This window comes from Anarhichas minor, unplaced genomic scaffold (assembly GCF_050575085.1).
Source record: "Anarhichas minor isolate MPS153535 unplaced genomic scaffold, ASM5057508v1 ptg000074l, whole genome shotgun sequence".
NCBI lineage: Eukaryota > Metazoa > Chordata > Actinopteri > Perciformes > Anarhichadidae > Anarhichas > Anarhichas minor.
This window is the reverse complement of record NW_027466520.1, coordinates 4063698-4081887: the sequence shown is the minus strand read 5'-3', so window position 1 is coordinate 4081887 and position 18190 is coordinate 4063698. Positions and strand designations below refer to the sequence as shown.

Genomic DNA, 18190 nt, shown 5'->3' with positions numbered 1-18190 from the left:
AACTTTTTTATGTGCTCATGTGTGATGTGAGATTTCTTTGTGTGTGTACGTATATCAAAAGGCTTGAATGATGATAATATGAGTTATAACCTTTTGAAAATATAGTTCATGTGGTAACATGTTTGATATTTTTAAAGCTATTCAGACAGTAACAAATTATTATTCTCAAAGCAAAACAAATATGTTTCCAATAAAATAAATGTTCATCTGGTGTTTTGTGTGGAAATTGTGATGGAAATACATTAACTAGCAGCTAGTACATTTGCTCAATACTGCATTTGAGTACAATTCCAAGGTTCCTGCACTTTATGTGAGTATTTTCCATTTCATAGCCATACATTACTTCTTCTTCTCTACATTTCAGAGGGAGGTATTGTACATCTTATTCCACCACATTTATCTGCCATGTAAGATAAAAAGGAAAGTACATCCTTGGCGACAACTAAATTAAATTGTTGCTAATGTGCGTAATCAAATAATGAGTTTACCAACAGAACAAATATGATTACTAACACGACAAAACATCTGGCTATATTAATGTTGAGTAGACTACTTTTCATAGCTACAGCACATTTTGCTGATTATACTACACTATCATTTTGAACGCAGGACTGTAGCATAGCTATGTAGCACATATTTTAAAGTATGTAAAGAATACAAGCAGTGGAAGTTTGGCCTGTTGCCCTTGTTAATTATCTTAGAGCGCCACCTTGTGGTGAGTATCGATATTCATGAATAAATGCAGAAAATGTTATGGTGGCATATTTTTTTTATTGTTTTACTTCCAAAGTCAAATCAAATGCACTGATAGTATTTTTAAAATACTAAAAATCAGGCACCAGTTATAGCTTTTTAAAATTTATATTTTAAAATAATTTCTAAATGCAGCCGTGAGTCGTAAAACCAGAAGAAGAAGAAGAAGAAGAAGAAGAAGCCGCTGGGAGTCGGAGTAACCCACGCGCATGCGCAGACTGGCTGGCTTTAGCAGCTGTATTTCCTGATTGCTGTTTCCACTCGAAGCGATGGCAGAAGTGAAAGCCTCCCTGATTTGTGGCGGTACGTTCCCTCTATTTTTAATTAATACGTTTAGAGCTACACTAAACACGTCATCACAGCAGCTGTTAAAACGACCCGTAGAGCTCCTTGTTGTCGAAACTGTGAAGGGAAATATTGATGCTCAGTTAGCTCTGGGACGAGCATTAGCTGGTGATGCTCTCCAGTCATGAGGTTTCAGGGAAAATATACAGACTGTAGAAAGCTCTTGTTCGCGTTAAGCTAACCTGTGCTCTTCTGTTTTCAATGTTACAGTTGTAGCGGCTTTCCTGGCGTCGGCCGTGCTTGCATTTGTTGAAGATTTAGATGACACGTAAGTGATGCACCCCTGCTTCAATATGTCACCTTCCTGCTGCTGTGGCATTATAACGTGCTCGTGTTAATGCAACTTCCGAGTATACCAAAAAATCTGAGTTTAGTTCAGTGCTTACTTCCTCTCTCTCAAGTTTGGCTTGTGCGTTTTCCTTTGTTTGTGAGATCCTCTTATTTGTCTCTTTTTGTGCAGCTTTGTTTTACAAATAATAACTCCTATCGACATAACTTGAATAGTAACTATTTTAATGTCTTAACATATAACACGCATCGTGTGGTGGCAGTTCCTCAGTATTTTGAATATGAATAACTTTATCTAACTGTCATTCATTCTTCTTTTGTGACAGATTTAAAGACACCAGAGTGAACGATGTCTGGCTGGTTGATGTGAGTCTGACACACACACACACACACACACACACAAACAACAGTCTGGGTCCATTCAGCTATGCTTTAATTCACATCCAGCACGCCACTGTCCGGATCATCCCTTGCGGAAGTGGCAGTGGCCGGGATGGGCTGTTCGGAGGGGGTGTGCAGACTGTCCTCTGTGTTTGTGATTAGAGAATGACAAGTCATGCATGCGGGGCAAAGCCAGGGGGCTCGGATGGGTTTATATCAGTTTGTGTCTGAGTCCATACCAGCAAACCAAGCTTGAGCGCCCAAAGCTGCTTTCACTTCACGTCCGGGCTGCAGCAGTGAGTCCTTGTCTAAAATACTAAATTGTCCAAATCCACTAGAAAAGGGTTTGTTTGAGGGAGTATTTGACCTGAATTACTGCCAGTTACATACTGTAAGCTCCACTAATCAGTGTTTTTATAATAGCAAAGAATCAAATGTACACAGTCTCATTTCCAGTGATCAACTCACGGAGAATTATTTGCCAACTGTGCAGCTCTTTTGTTTTTCTTTTGGCTTTATGGCACATTAACGATATGGTTTAGTCTCACAGCTGTTGTCAGTCTTGTTACCAGCAGAAGTCGTCCGGCTGTTGGCAGCAAAAAAAATGCTAAACAATAAACCCACTTTACAGTACATGCGCAGCACCAAACAGCAGACAGACACAGTTAGCGACTAGCGGGTGAATTTAGTGGAGCGTTTAGCTCTTAAAGAGTCGGATACTTCCCTCAGCAGTTGGTAGAGACCAAAAACGGAGCTCAAATTGGAATTAATAATGGACTTACATTTGTCAGGTTACCAGAAACGCCACTGCAAAAAACTAACTGTTTCATAACAAGTTCATCGTATCAACTTAAAAGGGGGTATGTCAGTGTTACAACTAACTGTAAATAGCTGGGCCTTCTTCGATGTCTTTCCAACATGGCGCTGTTTGGGAGCGATTAACTTCCAGGTCCCCCCTAACCTGCACCTCTGGTACGGTTCAGAGGAGACCTGCCAACTCTGCAACTCCCAGAACCCGAGCTTGCAGCATAGCCTCTCTGTCTGGAAGGGCATTTAGGAAGGGCCAGTACGGATGGCGTCACGTCGAGGCCCTGCGTAAGCTAGCCAAAATCCTGGAGGCATGCAGGCTGGAAACGGCACAGCGGCCGATCCGAGTTTGTCAGGCAAAAGGGGGGTGAGGCTCAGAGCAGCAGCATGAGGGTGTGGTTCTGTCACCCAGAGGCCACTGGAACACAAGAGCTGACCTCGATCTCCAGCTGAAGTCAGGGAGAGGGAGATGAGAGGGAGATGAGAGGGAGTGGAGGGCGATCACCTGTCCAGTGGAAGGTGGTGGCAGAGGGCTACACTGGAACATCCACTCAGACGTTCCTAAGCACTTGGGCTCTAAGCAGAGGAAGGCTCCCAAAGACCTGGGGGGGGGGAGGCAGAACGAGGGAGCTCTGGCTCCCAAGAAAGGACACCACCAGAATATGTTCCGGTATTAAAGGGGCGAAAAACATCAGTGAAGAATGGCTCCCGGCTGGATGGATCAACCTTCGCTCACATCCGCTGCCTTCAAGTGGCCAAACAATAGCCCTTTATCTGGGTCCTAATTGGCAGCCGTGCATTCAAATCATCCCGACTGCTGCTCCCATTCTTTAAGGATCCAGTGTTGTCCTTTTGTACGTAAAGAATCTATTCCGGAGGTCAAACACAATATCACAAAGTCCTCCAAAGTACAATAGTGCAAACGCACTCAAAATTCAGGACAGTAATCTAAAAAACTGTGTGTGATTCTAAAATAATGTAGAATAGAGATTTGGTTATTAACTTTACAGATGCTGTTATATTTTGAATAAACATAATGTTTTTACAATATGTTGCACGTGACCTAAAGCTTCCTTCTCCTGTTTTTCTTCTTCTTCAGTTCTATGCGCCGTGGTGCGGCTACTGTAAGAAACTGGAGCCAGTATGGCACGACGTGGGAGTGGAGCTGAAGAGCTCCGGGTCGCCGGTCCGCGTGGGAAAGATGGATGCCACCGCGTACTCTGGTGAGTAAACGACGGAGCGCTTCAGGGGCTTCCCTTGCTGCCCGTTCGTCCCCAGGTGGTTACTTCATGTGCTGGAGACAGAGATGGATCAAACTAATTGACTGTTGTTCAACAACACGGTGAGAAGCCCTGTATGTGAAAGGCTTTCAGGTCTCATTAAAAGCACCATAGACGATATTAAAGATGGCTTTTGTTTTATTATTGTGACATTGTTATGCCACAATAATCATACAGTGAAAGATTAATATTGTGAGTAAAATTACAGTAATCCTCCATTAAATTAGTTTTAGGCGTAATCCACGGACACATTTCATTTATTGATTGACAGACTGGTACCTTGTTGTTTTAATCCACGGTGCTTTTAAAGGAATAGTTCCAACAGTTTAGGGAAACATGTTTATTAGATTGTAGTGGAGCGTTGGATGAGCTTTAGGTCTGTTAAATATAATGCTACAGATAACAGGTTCGCTTAGCCTGGCTTCATGTTTTCTGTAGCCACGTGAGAGTGCCGTCTATTTTCTCATCTAGTTATCGGCAAGAAGGAAATATCCCAAAATGTCAAACTACTCCTTTAATCCTCAGTATTTGAATCCCAGGATACTTCAAACCTCTGAAGACAATGATGGTTCTCTAATGTCTTTCTTTCGTCTGAGATGCTATGTTTGTTTTGTATGTTGCAGGAATGTCGTCAGAGTTCGGTGTTCGTGGTTACCCCACAATAAAACTGTAAGTGACAGAAAAACAAGCTTTATGCACCACAAAACTTTGTGATCATGAATGAAACACTGTGCACACTTTCTTTTTTGCAAGTTGCTGTAATTTTCTTAGCCACTCAGTGCAGCTTTGAAAAGGCCTAAAGAAATCCACGAGATTAAAAGGCTTATTGAATTTTGTACGGATCTACGGGGTCCTGACAGACTGATAATAAGCTCAATAGAATATATCTGCAGATAACACTAGTCTTAAGTATTTATTAAGCTTGAGTCAGAGAGGCATTGATTCAACTTTACCGTCAGTTTTGAGGCTTTAATTTGGTGTTCTACTTTATTGTGTGAAGCGTCTTTACTTTAGTTAGTCTGATAATAATAATAATAATACTATGTTGTCGTCTTTCCCCTGAGGTTTGGTCTGTTGAGATGCCGTTAGACGACTTATTCACGAGGGAACAAGGTGTTGTTGCTGCTTCCTTAAAGCACAACTAAGTGACACACACACCTTCACACCTTCTTGAGCTAAAATTATATTAGCTTCGGCACTTAAGTTAATTATACATTTAATGGGCAATAAACCGTTTAAAATCATCTCCAGCCATTTCAATTTGACTCTTATATTTTACTTTTCTCAGGCATATCCCAGTTTATCTTTTGATTCATTGATTGATAAATCAATGTTTGGTGCTACAGCCACTTGTGAACCACATCAACTGATTCCTCATTTTCATTTCTCGTGAAGTGCAAGTGACATTGTTATTTTTATCTTTTATATAAAATAGATGAATTTGGGTCGACGGCAGCTGCTCAACGGCACAACTCGTGTTGACTTGAGACAAGCGATCCTCCGTGCATTCGATACGGACTCATTTAACTGCTCGCTGCCGTAATGGGCTCCCCATTTAGTTTCATCGTGCTCATTTGGGAAGAACCGCCACAGGACAACACGGCAGGGTTCATAACATCAAACCAGGCGAGTGATGAAACCTCCGTCGAAGAACACGAGAAGTCTCCCTCGGTGCAGAGGAGACTAGATTTAGAGTTCAGCTCCCCCCTGAGTTCATTAAGCCCTGTGGGCTGATGCAACCGTAGCAATCCTTAATGCATTCTGCTGGTTGGAGGAGCTCCAGCAGCTTTCTTTGGCTGGAACTCAATGAGGGCCAGTCGTTTGTTTTTGTTTTTCATTGGAGGCGAGAGGATTTAGATGAAGTTGACCTTTTTGTGATGAATAAGCGTTTCCTGATGGATTTGTTTCATCAGCTCACCTTGAAATAGACAGCTTGTTGTTGCCGCGCTCAGATACTTCCAAAGACAGCTGCTGTCTTTAATGGAATCAAGTAGGGCCGCTACTAATGGACTCTTTTCATTACCGATTTCTTTTACTCTTTATTAATTAATATAACTGCTGAGTAATCAGTTTATTTATTTAGCGCAGTTAAAAAAACAACCCTGCAGTTGACCAAAGTGCTTTACACAGTAAAAAAGTGCAGAAATTGACTAATGATACGACAAAACACAGATGACAAACCTAAAACACACAGAAAGCGAGAGAAATGATGATGATGGTGATGGTGGGGGGGGCGGCACAGAAGAATGTTGACAATGCTTCTGACAGGTTTTGAGAGGCCCAGGTCTCTAATTCCCAAAGATATTCTGTTTACAACGAAGTTAATCAGTTTCTCTATTGTGAGCATTTAACTCAAGAGCATCTGTTGGGATGTGGTGGGAAGAGAGATTCTGTGCATCCCACAAATCCATGGATTCCAGCTTCCTGTTCAATCAATGCCACAAAGAATTCAGCCTGTTCTGGGTGCCGTCTAATACCTGGGCGCAGTCTAATACCTGGGCGCCATGTAATGCCTACCCAGTATAAAAAAGGTGTACCGAAGAAAGCGACCACTAGAATATAGAAAAGCAGCAAATGTTGACATTCGAGAAGCTTGAACCAGCTAATACTTCCCATCTTTGCTTTATCAGACAGCAAAAGCGATTCATTGAACATTAAAGTAGTTGCTGATTGATTTTCTGTCCGCTGACCGAGCTTTGCCTCGACTGTAATATCTCTTTTTATATTATTTCATATTCTCTTTTTCTCATCGAATGAGGTTTTGTCAGACAAACTCGATATCCTGAATGCGAAGTTCAATGTCACGTAACTGTTTTTTCATTTTATTTTCACATGAATGTCTTCACCCGGCAGCGGATGAATGACACAGAGATAAGGAATGGTACGTCTGAATTATCAGCCTCTCACGCTCTGTTTGGTGTCTGTCCCGCCTCCTCAGGTTAAAGGGGGATCTTGCCTATAACTACAAAGGACCGAGGACAAAAGATGACATCGTAGAGTTTGCCAACAGGGTGGCAGGGTAAGCCTCCGACCACCGCTTCTAAAACAAAAGACACCAAACTGATAATGAAGTAGAACTCTCTTCATTTCACAGCTGCGCTAATAAGAACCATCCGAGCAAGCTCATCAATGCAGCCCGCATTTGTTTCATAGCTCAATGGGTTTGCCCCTCCGATGCTCCAGTTTAAGCCACTGTATCAACTGTGCCTGACAGATTTCCTCCTCCTTGAGGGAAATCAAGCTTGATCCGTGACAGAGGGGGTAGATCAAAAGCTTGGCTCTCACTTCAGGGCTGCAAGTTGCTGAGTCTCCGAGTCTCCACTGGGTGGAGCCACCAGCACGCGAATCAAGACCAGAACTGTTGGCTACTCTACATCAGTTATTGCATTAGTGTGCCATCTTTGTGCTGAATGGATTTCACTCATTAACATGAGCTAATCTGCGCGGGTTTTATTTCCCCCTCCAGACCGGCCGTCAGGGCACTTCCCAGCAAGCAGATGTTCGAGCACATGATGAAACGACACAATGTGCTTTTTGTGTACGTCGGCGGGGAGTCCCCCCTCAAAGTAAGCACCATTTGTGACACAAAGACATGAATCCATTTTATTTTTTATTTTTTATTCAAGCTTCTTCAGAGCCGCGATGCTAAAACTGCGTATTGACTGCAGGATAGACACGCTGCTACTGTTGTAACACATTTGAACAAAGAAGATGTTCTGTTTAGTACTTTGTAGTGACCTGAATTACAACTGTTTGAACACCGATTTATTGAAGGCTATTGTGTGCGCGCTGAAAGACTTGTTTGCCGTTGCAGGAGAAGTACAACGACGTCGCCTCTGAGCTCATCGTCTACACTTATTTCTTCTCGGCTTCAGAGGAAGTCTTTCCAGAGGTAACGCTTTGAATTTGCCTCCCTTTGAATTTCAGAATAACACTTATCATTTGTGGAGAGTCCCATATTTTTGTCATATGTTATTGAAACTCTTGAGTATTGTGCAACCAGTAAATATCCATCTGTGCTATTTCTCTAAATTGTAAATAATTAATTCTTTTAGCGTAGCCTCAACTGCATATACAGATACCGGGCCTGCATGCTGTGTTTGCATTATGCAAAACATTACACGTTTCACAGTTTGCCGCAAAGCTCTGCTGCCAACAGTCTTGTCCCACATTTTGCAGGTGCACCAACAACCATCGAGTAAGAATGATTTATGGAACTTGGTTTTGACTTAAATATGTTTTTGTGTTCTCAACAGTCGGTAACTTTGCCAGAGCTTCCTGCGGTTGTAGTCTTTAAGGACGGGGCCTACTTTACCTATGATGGTGAGTATTGTGTTATCTACGTTGCCGTTTAAAGGGCCAGTAGGGCGCTCTCTGTGCACTGCTCCCCGTCTCCTCTTTCCTTCCCTGCCATCCTTGTTTGCTCTCGCTGTGTTCCTTTAGTTTTCCGGTCTCTGCTGCTGTCCTTTCATCTTCCTCACCACATTGAGTTATGGTGTGCCTGGCCCATCATAAAGCACCCGGGGCTCTGCCCACTATTGTGTGCGCGGTGAGGCCAGCGATGTTGTGGTGGTTTGTCTTTTGGGCGGACGTACATAGCGGGTCGGGGTGGATGGGCGTGAGAGACCACAGTTAAGGCCGACGAAATGAGTGCAGAGCTGGCACAGTGTATACAGTCATTTAAAGCCAAGAGTTGACTCACTGGAGCAGCCGTCAAGTCTCTCTGACATAAGAGGTTTAGAGGAGCTGCTCTATTGTTCTGTTGCCTAATTCGAAGCTTCTCACCGCAACAACCTGAGTTCACCACGGTCCCCCATGATGTCTTGTAATCTGCTGCCGCTGTGGGCCCGAGCCGGCAGGCGGAACCGGAAGGGAAGGGCGTCGAGGCACAGCGTCAACACAAACGGGCCCCAGTAGTGGCCGTTGGGCAGACCGGGTGCGCGGTGCAGCGCCCGGAGGACGAAATCCACCTCCGCCGCCGCCCGCCAGCTCACGTCCGTCTGCTCCACCTGGCCGTTACGGAACGGGGGCTTCCCGAGCCAGAACTGCAGCAGGAGAGGCTCGCCGCAGCAGACGTTGATAACGAAAACTCCACACTCAGCAGAGTCCCCCAGGACCTTGATACGGAGGATGTGGCCGATGTCTGGCATTGCCATGGCGACGGCACATTATAGCTTGTCGAGGACTGAGAAGGGGAGCGTCGCGTGTCCTTCCTCACATGGCGGATTCCTCCTTTTTAAGGGTCTAGGAATTGTTAAAGAAAGACGCTGGTTATTGTAGGTGAAAATGGATGAAAGGTAATGAGAGTACAGCTCATTAAGCACTTACCTACGATGATGGCCTCGCTCTGCATTACAGAAATAGTTTTCCTGATCCCATTTTAACCATCTGTAGTCCTCAGCATCTGCTTTTCTTTCCAGCTGTGCTGTGTTTCTCAGAGGACCGGTCCGATGTTGGATGAGGCACCTTATGCAGGAAGTTTTTTTTAAATCGAATGGTATTTGGCTAAACTTTTGCATAGCCACCCAGTGACAGTGTTTTATGGCAGACTATGATATCAATGAAAGTGTTTGGATGAATAACGCACATTATTTATTAGCTGTGTTGTAAATCCACCAGCTACGGAGCCTTAAAAGCAACTTTCATCATCTCCCCCTTGTTTTTGTATTTGTTTCGTGATTCAGATTCAATCTGCTTATGAGACATTCGGAGCACGTTTGCTGTTCTTATTGTGCAGGTCTGACTCGTTGTGTTTCTAAACAATAGATGTCATAGAAGCGGCGTCACGCTGTCCAAACGCGGCCTCTCGCTTTGTGCGAGATGATATTTGACATTTAGTTGAGCTTTGATTGGTTTAGTGCGCATCACAAGCGGCAGCATCCTTTTTTGAAGAGCGTTGCTAGAATATAGTACAGCAGGCTCCAGCTCATACATATTTAATAACTCAAACCCTTAGTTTCATGCTGCTGTACAGGTCTGCGCTGTTGTTTTGCTTCAAGGGACATATGGTTTTGATCATTGTGTGTGTGTGTGTGCAGGGAAATCTACTGGGCTACATGCTGGCGCTGTAAGAAGACAACAGAAACATATAATTAGGATGTATATTAGTCTGCACAGCATGCTGTTTGCACTCGCCAGAGATGTTTTTTTCAAAGATGTTTTTGAGTGTTAAAGAGAAAACGTGCAGATTTTCCACCGTATCTCTATCTGTCTGAGTTAGGGATGTAGAAAAACGCCTGCGGGTGTTGCCCATGTTCCCGTTGTCTTTGGGGAGCAGCTGCAACATCTGTAGTTCTTCCTCCTTCCAGTGATGTAATTTGTTGTCGTTGGAGGAAAGGAAGAACTACAGAGTGCTACTTCAGCTTTGGTAGCTGTGGGCCGCAAAGCCGCTCAAACACATCCTCGTTCTCTTCACTTGTGTTGTGTTTTTCAAAAGCGAAAATGGCATCGCAACATATGAGTGCAGAGGATGTTGTGGGCGAGGATTCCTACGGAGTCGATTTTACAGTATTTTGGCTGACTCGGATATTCAACCGAGGAGAGGCCACTCGAGGATGCTGCTGCTGGGAGAATATGGCCGACGGGGACCCTCCAGAACCTGGTGGAGCCGACAAACAAAATCCTTCTGCTGGATTGAATGTATCGTTTGTGAATTAAGGACTTATTTGACCAATGTCGACCGATTTGCTGGAACTGTGGAAAGACTAAACAAGACGTGCTTGTTAAGACACTTGAATTCAGAAGGTTGTATTTTTCTGTTTAGGTTAAAGAGTATTTTCTTCATTGACATTTCTGTGAGTTTGTTCATCAGACGTAGTGAAGTTGACGCTCTCATGCAATGCATCTTGGTCCACGACGGGTAAAATCAGCTTTCTTGGTCAATAAAGCCACACTATTTCCAGCAGCACTGACTGGACAGTGGACTCCCACATAAAATGTGGTGAATTTCCCCTTTAATACACATTATGTAAGGCTCAGCATCAGGCTCTCTGTTAATCTGTGTCAGTGCTTTGGCCTCTCCTTGTATGGACATGTACATGACACAGCCAGCTGTGAGGTGGCACTATTTTGCATCTGTTTATCGGCAGCACTTAACTGACAGGCGGCTTAACAGTCCATGACTGTGATTACCTAAAAAGGTAATAACACACTGATGTTATGTGACGTTTGGTCACGGCACACATGGAGAGAATTGACTTCATTGGTTATTTGAGTTGGCAAAGACGGCAAGGTCGGTGTGGAGGAAGCGTTAGCCATATTTTCCACACGTAACATCTTCACTGCATCACAAACCAGGTGTGTCCTTTGTTGGGTCTAATTTTGGTTGGTACCAGGCGACCAACGCTGAAGTGTCTTAAACTGGCATTCTTTCTAATGGCCTTTATGATCTCAGTCGCTAGTTTTAAGTCTTCTTCAATACAGCATGATGTTCATTTAGTTAAATATGGTCCCATTTAGAGTAAAATGGACGATCTAGCAGGGTATACTTTAGGTGGCTGGTGCAGAAATGCTGAATTTACCTTTTGTGCCGTCATCCAGTTATGAGTCAATTGGTCCAAAACTTTGGTTTCTTTGACATTTCCATCAGCCTCATCTGTACTCTGTGTTAATACGTGAATGTTAGCATGCTAACGTGCTAAAATGAGCTGGAGAACGTGTTAAAAAACAACCGGCCTGCTTTCTTACACATCAGGTAGCTGATTCCATAGCTAAGCGACACAGTTCTTCCACACATGCTTCCCATCCCCTCAGCTCCCCCCCCCCCCCCCCCCCCCACGTTTCTCCCACTGGCTCAGTTTCTGCACTATTTGCATTGTCTTGGAGGTCCTCCGTACCATTAACCTCCATCTTTGAAACGTGTCAGAGCTGCCTCCTCCCCGCGCTCGAAGCTCTGACACTGGATCATCCTCACTCCACCCTCTTGTCTGTTGTTCCCCCTCCCCTCATCTTTCTCTCTCTCGTCTCCAGCTGTGTGAACTCTGGGCTGACAGGCTCCTGTATGGCGATTGCGAGGTGGGCGCCCGCGAAGAGAGCAGCTCTAATTTGTTTCAAGGTGAAGCAGGTTCAGTCGGCGCGGAGGTTCGTCGCGCTGTACGGTCCCAGCATGGGGCCTTCAGCTAGCTCGCTCGCTCGCTCGCTCTCTCTCTTTCTTGCATCTGGGAGAAGAGAGTCGGGCAGCTGCATGCTGTCTATAAAGCCAGAACATCTGTGGAAAAAACTCTCTGGAATGTCTACCAGATTGACTGACTCAGCAGCCTTTAACAACAACTCTGCCTTTGCACAGCAGCAGTAAGGACTGGATTGCATTGCAATAAGGTCATTTTGAATCTAGTACATGCTACGACCTCGGGTGTTCAGGTTTTAGTTTGTCATGTTCGGTACTGTGCTCGTTTGGGGAGCAGCTTAAGAACCACGTAAAAGTCATCAGCGTTGCTGTAATTACTGTACCGGTAGCAGAGGGGTCGTGATAACTTATGAACATGTCGTAATGAGGTCCCGGCTACATTTGACATCAATTATGAGCATCCTGTAGCCTCTCCCAGCCGGAGAAAGCGGTGCTGTGGAAGCAGCCTCGCTACACCCTATTGAAACCCTCGGGGGACAGACTCCGATTCCCGTTTGCATGTTGCCTTCCAGATGTTAGGGTAGAAACATGTGGTTCACATTCAGCAAGCAATCCTTTATTTTACTTCACTTTATTTATTTATTTTCCATTTGTTGCACTTCATTTCTTTCTTTCTTTTTTCTCCCCCCTAATGCATCTGTTGAATTATTCATTTGCTCCAAATGTGTAAAAATCTGCCCTGAAAATAAATGTCTGTACGCGCGGCGATTCATTTACAAACCTTTTGTTTTGTTTTTAAAGACAGAAAAGCAAAATAGCTGTGAAGAAAATGAGGTTAGTTGAGCCAGCGTCCCAGAAAAAAAACAGCATCTATTTTGAATGAATATTGCAGTTTTTTTTGAATATCTTTACAACTGACAAGTACGAAATGAATGCTTATCAGGCTGAACGTAATGTTCTTTCATTCGTGTCTTAACAACCAAACTGATGCATTTGATTGACTACTGGATTGATTCTCAGGTTGATTGATCCACTAGCTCTGACTCGCAGTCCATCGGCTGTCAGACCCACAATAGCCTCCCTGACTACTTAACCCAGAGTCTAGCTAACCTCTGTCTTTGAAAGCTCAGCTCGTGTCCCGCTCTCTATTCCCTCGAGAGCACACGAGTGGTAAACACTGTGATCTTCTTACAATCCAGGCATCAATACGCTGTTGTGCTTTGCTTTTAATATAGACTGGTTGTGTGCTGAATGTCGATTTTTGTCCCTCTGCCTCTGAAAGGAGATTCTGTCTTTGTGTTGCAGAGTACGCAGATGCTAGTTTGTCATCATGGGTGAACAAGGAGCGCTTCCAAGGATACCTCCAGATTGATGGCTTTACACTCTATGAGCTCGGAGAAACAGGTGGCGTATGCATAACATTATTTGTACTCCCATCAGCATACATATGTGTATATATATATATATATCTCATATTATGCAGGTCTAGCTTAATTTAGGGTCCTCAAATGTCTTAATTATCACATATAACATCGTTTCCGATTCATTTTCTACTTATAGTTTGAGCTATTTTATTTTGAAACCCTATAAATGGTGATTTATTAATAATTACTTTTTTAAGTGTATATTTTTAATTTTTGTGCCATTTTATGCTCTTGATGATTACGGAGTCGCAGTCTATAGTTAACATTTTTAAATTACAGAATGATTAGCATCATATATAATTTGAAGTGCATCAGCACTCGGCTTTGCTCGGCCTGCCTCTTTAATGCTGTTTCACACTAAATCCCCTAATATTGAGCTTCCCACCGCCCAAATATCCAATCAACCACATGAGGACTTTATAATTAAAAAGCAAACATGTTAGAGTTGCTCTTGTCAAAAGTTCCTTGTATAAATATTAGTGTTAATTGTGTGTGTGTGGGGGGGCTGTGATGAGAGAGTCTGACACTTCCATCTAGATTTAGCCCATGTTGCTCTACTCCACCCACTTTCTCTCTCTCAGAGGACATTTAAGCTCCAGAGTGGAAGTCAAACTCTCTGTTAAACGGCAGTAAATTGATGCTCTGTGCAGAGAAAGCTGTGCTTCTCATCTAGATACAGTATTTTACCTCTTTATGTGCAGTTGGACTGTTTTTTGTGGTCAGTTTTTAAAGGTGCAATGTGTGAGATTTGGCGTGAATTTTAGTTTATCAACAGAATTTGAAAGACGTCTCTGTATTGAGGTACCAGCTAGCCCCGGCCCGTCCTGTCTTGTTTTACAACTTGTACCTCAGAAGGCGATAGTGAGTAACTGTAGCGTCCATTCTGACATATTTTGCTCAAAGAAACAGGGCAACCCTAAGGGCTTGTCAATCACGTTGAAGGTACCGGGTCTGTGTAGGTTTGTTTGTTTTCGTCTTCCCCGCCGCCGGTAGGATTCTTTGCCGGGAGGAGATGGACGCATGATCCAGGAGACGGACCTTCAGTTAGCAGTTAGCTCGAATTCAGCTAGTGCAAATTCCAACACCGGGGCCAGACCGGCTAACTCTCTGCCCTCCACCAGCCCGCTGTGACTCCCGGCTCTGGGGGTTTGTGCTGACTGAATTTGAGTTGCTGCTGACTGGCTGTCCGTCTGCCCGAGCCACCGCACGCTCTCCCCCCGGCGAAGAAGGTGTGGCTTATTTCCCTGTTTCTGCCCCTCGAGATTTAATCCAATAAACCGACTGCACAGCAACGTGAACTATAAGACTAGATAGCGGTGTTATTTTGAGCGGCTGGACCCAGTAATAGAGGTGAAATGATGCCCCTTATTTGTTAGGAGCATGTGGCCAGATCTTCCACATTGCACCTTCTTAACCCATTTATACCAAATTTGTAGTTTTTAGTTCTGAACACAAAACAAAAGTCTCTAAAGCACCGTAACTGGATGAACCCGATGTGACTGATTTAAGACGGCACAGTCTGCAGCTTCAGTCCGCTACAACAACAAACATAAATAGAGTTTAGATCGAAGTTATATTTGTGAAAACAGTATAGAATTTTCCAGCCTCGTCTCTAAAGGCTTTTCAATCAAGTGTCGAGTTTCATGCCCTCGGGCTCATCGTGTGGCAGTGGGGTGACATTTCAACGCTCTAAAAGCCTCATCCCACGCACGTCTGTGTGTCTGTTTAAATACCAGTGTGACCAAAATCAATGAATAGTCTGGAGCTGTAATTTAGTTCTATTTACGGGGCGAAACTTAAGGGACAGGCAGAGGCGAGGATAAATGACGTATTGAAAAGAAAATCTATTTGACGGGTTCACAGGGACTGGTGCTCAGAGGCAGAGAGGATCGTCAATGCAAACAACCCCTTTAAAAAAAGAGACCACACGGCAAACTTTCACTGCTGACTATTGCACCGTGAAATAATGTCACAATCACACCAACAACTAATGAAAACTGCAGCTTTTGGTGTGAATTTTCTCAAGATTTTGCACATGAACATGAAGCTTTCTGCATGTTTAGACTCACAAATGGTCAACGCGGCTGGATAAAGGATGTAGTCCAGTCTATAAATATGCTTCAGCAGATTTGAAGAAATATGATGCGCGCAAGTTGATGGATGGGAAATCTTTGAAATTTGATTACATCGCTCCACAGTGAAGTTTGTGAGTGCTGATAGCTCTTTCTTTAAGCGTTTACCAGAACAATTAGAAACTTAAGCCTGTGGCCCTTTTATTATTAACTTAATGAAACGGTTTCCTCATCGACGTCATGTCTCATGTGACAACCTATGAGTATTTATTCATGTTTATCAGCATTTTAACTACATTATTACCACAAAGAGAGGTTTAAAAGGATTATATAGATCATTATTATTCATTGATTTTAGAGACAGAATATTTTATTGCACTCTAACCTCCATGTTGTGCTTCACACTGGTTAATGAACAGATCTTTGCATCAGAATAAAACTTCTTCACCTGAAAATAGTGCTTTTTGTTAACATTTGGCGTAGAGGTCCCGTAGTTTCACAACATTGCACTAAATCTATTTCTTTCATCAATATGCAAATGTATGATTCAGCTACTTCAACAATACACCCTGTGCACCTCGTTAGGCGCTTCAAATAGGTAATCATGCACTTTTTTACAGGTTTTATTGACATGAAGAAGCATTGTAGAAGTAAACCGTTCATAAACTATTGTTCACTGCATTCCTGTTTCCCTCCGACAGCCACAGAACTATATCAGTCATTTTTGGAATGTTGGAGATTAATAGTGCACGTGGATGGAGTGCAAATATTCTCATATACAGTAGGACTGGCCCTTTAACACAAAAATAGTTTCTGCAGCTCAACTTCCATTTCCACACTCTCTGCATGTGAAATATTCATTTTCATGACTGTCCACTGCCTTCACACGAAACCTTGACACGAAAAGCACCGCCGGTGACCACCAGGGGGCAGGCTGGTACTCTCATCCAAGCAACAAGGCCTCAAACTAATACGCCTCTGAATGACAGACCTTTTGAGTTGTGTAACAAAAAATTATTTTTCCAAGTAGACCTATTTGTCGTGTTGTGGGTTTGAGTTCTGAATGGCACCGAAAATATCTCTTTTACCAGAAAAGTGACCACTTGTTTCCTGCTCAACCAAGTAGGAAGCCTAAGCTGGCTTAATGTTTGAGTGATGAATGAATAAAGCGCTCTCGGTGCCTCTTTCTTCTCCGCGGCTGAGAGGTGATTCGTCTCCTCCACAGCCTCTTATCTGCTTGCCATTGTCTTCTCACCCTCTCTTTTCTTTTTTTTGTGTGATTTGTAATCCCTGTCTGCCACCTCAGGCAAATTGGTAGCGATTGCGGTCATCGATGAGAAGGACCCCACAGAGGAGAGTGGCAGGTACAAAGAACTCTGAAATTAAAAAGCATGGCTCTGTATAAATGACTCCCACACAGGCCCACGGTTTCCACCGTGGTTGTGTTCAAGTGCACGGCTTTCAAATAAAGATAAGACTCGCTGTTGTTGTTTGGATCGCTCCACAAATTAAAGGCATCGGTCTGAAAAAGAAGAAAAAAAGGGTTAGACTTCGACTCATGTGGTGTTTCGCTCTCTTCTCATTTGCTTTTAGATTAAAGACCTTGATTCAGAGGGTGGCGAAGGAATACAGAGAACATTTTAACAGGTAAGACACGATGAGGTCAAAGATGAATATCCAATTTATACATTTATTCGAGGATGGCGCTCTCGCTGGGGAGCGCCGCCTGTCTATTCACAAGCTAGTGCATGCCTTTGTCGGGGCACGCATGTTCTCATTGAGGTTCAGTAGAAAGGTAATTATGCAAAATGTCAGCTTCCAAATATAGGCGTTCTACTCAGCTGTCAGTCAGAAACTCAGCTCGGTTGGTATGAATGCATAATTCTTCTGTTTTCTCTTGTGCAATAACAACCGGAGATGGGATCTTTGTGTTGCGTGGCGCCTTGTTCGACCCGTTCTCCTCCTGGAGGGGAACTAATTAAACAAGGCATCCAATACAAAGAGGAAATCCACCTCAAATGTATAGTTTCACAACCGCGTTGAAGTTATTTTCGCTGTTGGCGGACTGTAAGGGTCTGAAAGAAAGACGGTGCAAGAACACGGACACTCGGAGGTTTACCATAGGGCTCCTGACACAGCAGCTGCATGTGTGCATGCTTCAGTGAGTGCAGTAGGTAGGTCACCCTTCAGCTGAAGGACCCAGGTTAAAGCACATGCGCTCAACTGAAGTGACTCCAATTCAGATCGCCTCTAATGTTGCTGTTCTGTAGCTGATCCTTATCTCTGATCACTCCCAGCAGAGCGCCAGGCGACAGGATTTCCTCAAAAGGATTAAAGAAATAAATAAAAAAATCACATTTTCATCATTATGTTGTGCTTAAGTTCCTCATCGCACCCCATCATTGACCACGTTGCTTCAGCCGACAGATCTCTGCTTTTGATTGAAGAGGTGCATCTCAAACCGCCGTGATCAAAGTGGTCTCCCTCTCCAGGCGTTCCCATTAGGACTGATTTGAATTACACAGATCCCTATCATCAAGTGGACTGCTATCCGCCACGCTCCTCTGTGCTGGCTTTTTTTTTTTGAAGACTTGCGTTTGAGAAACCCTGCTGAGATCAGAGCTGCCTGCAGTGTTCTGACATACCTAAACGGTACTTGTAGTTACAAGTCAGGAGCTCGAGTGACGCTCCCGGTGGTGGGCGGCGGCAGCGCATAGAGTCAGCAGATCAGAGGTGACTGATGGAGGAGCACCCGTCATTATTATCTTGGCTTCT

The 18190-nt window shown here is 43.8% G+C and overlaps 1 protein-coding gene across 1 annotated transcript in view; it reads left to right on the top strand.

Annotated features, from left to right (window-relative positions):
- The first annotated feature begins 980 nt into the window (after nt 1-980).
- Nucleotides 981-18190, top strand: part of tmx3b (thioredoxin related transmembrane protein 3b) — a 30967-nt gene continuing 13757 nt past the window's right edge. The window contains exons 1-12 of the mRNA XM_076080474.1: nt 981-1056; nt 1309-1366; nt 1713-1752; nt 3674-3797; nt 4478-4523; nt 6793-6873; nt 7321-7420; nt 7669-7746; nt 8111-8177; nt 13225-13323; nt 16722-16779; nt 17009-17062. Of these exons, the coding sequence (XP_075936589.1) occupies nt 1023-1056; nt 1309-1366; nt 1713-1752; nt 3674-3797; nt 4478-4523; nt 6793-6873; nt 7321-7420; nt 7669-7746; nt 8111-8177; nt 13225-13323; nt 16722-16779; nt 17009-17062 (839 nt within the window). The 5' untranslated portion in view covers nt 981-1022. The remainder of the gene's footprint in view (nt 1057-1308; nt 1367-1712; nt 1753-3673; nt 3798-4477; nt 4524-6792; nt 6874-7320; nt 7421-7668; nt 7747-8110; nt 8178-13224; nt 13324-16721; nt 16780-17008; nt 17063-18190) is intronic.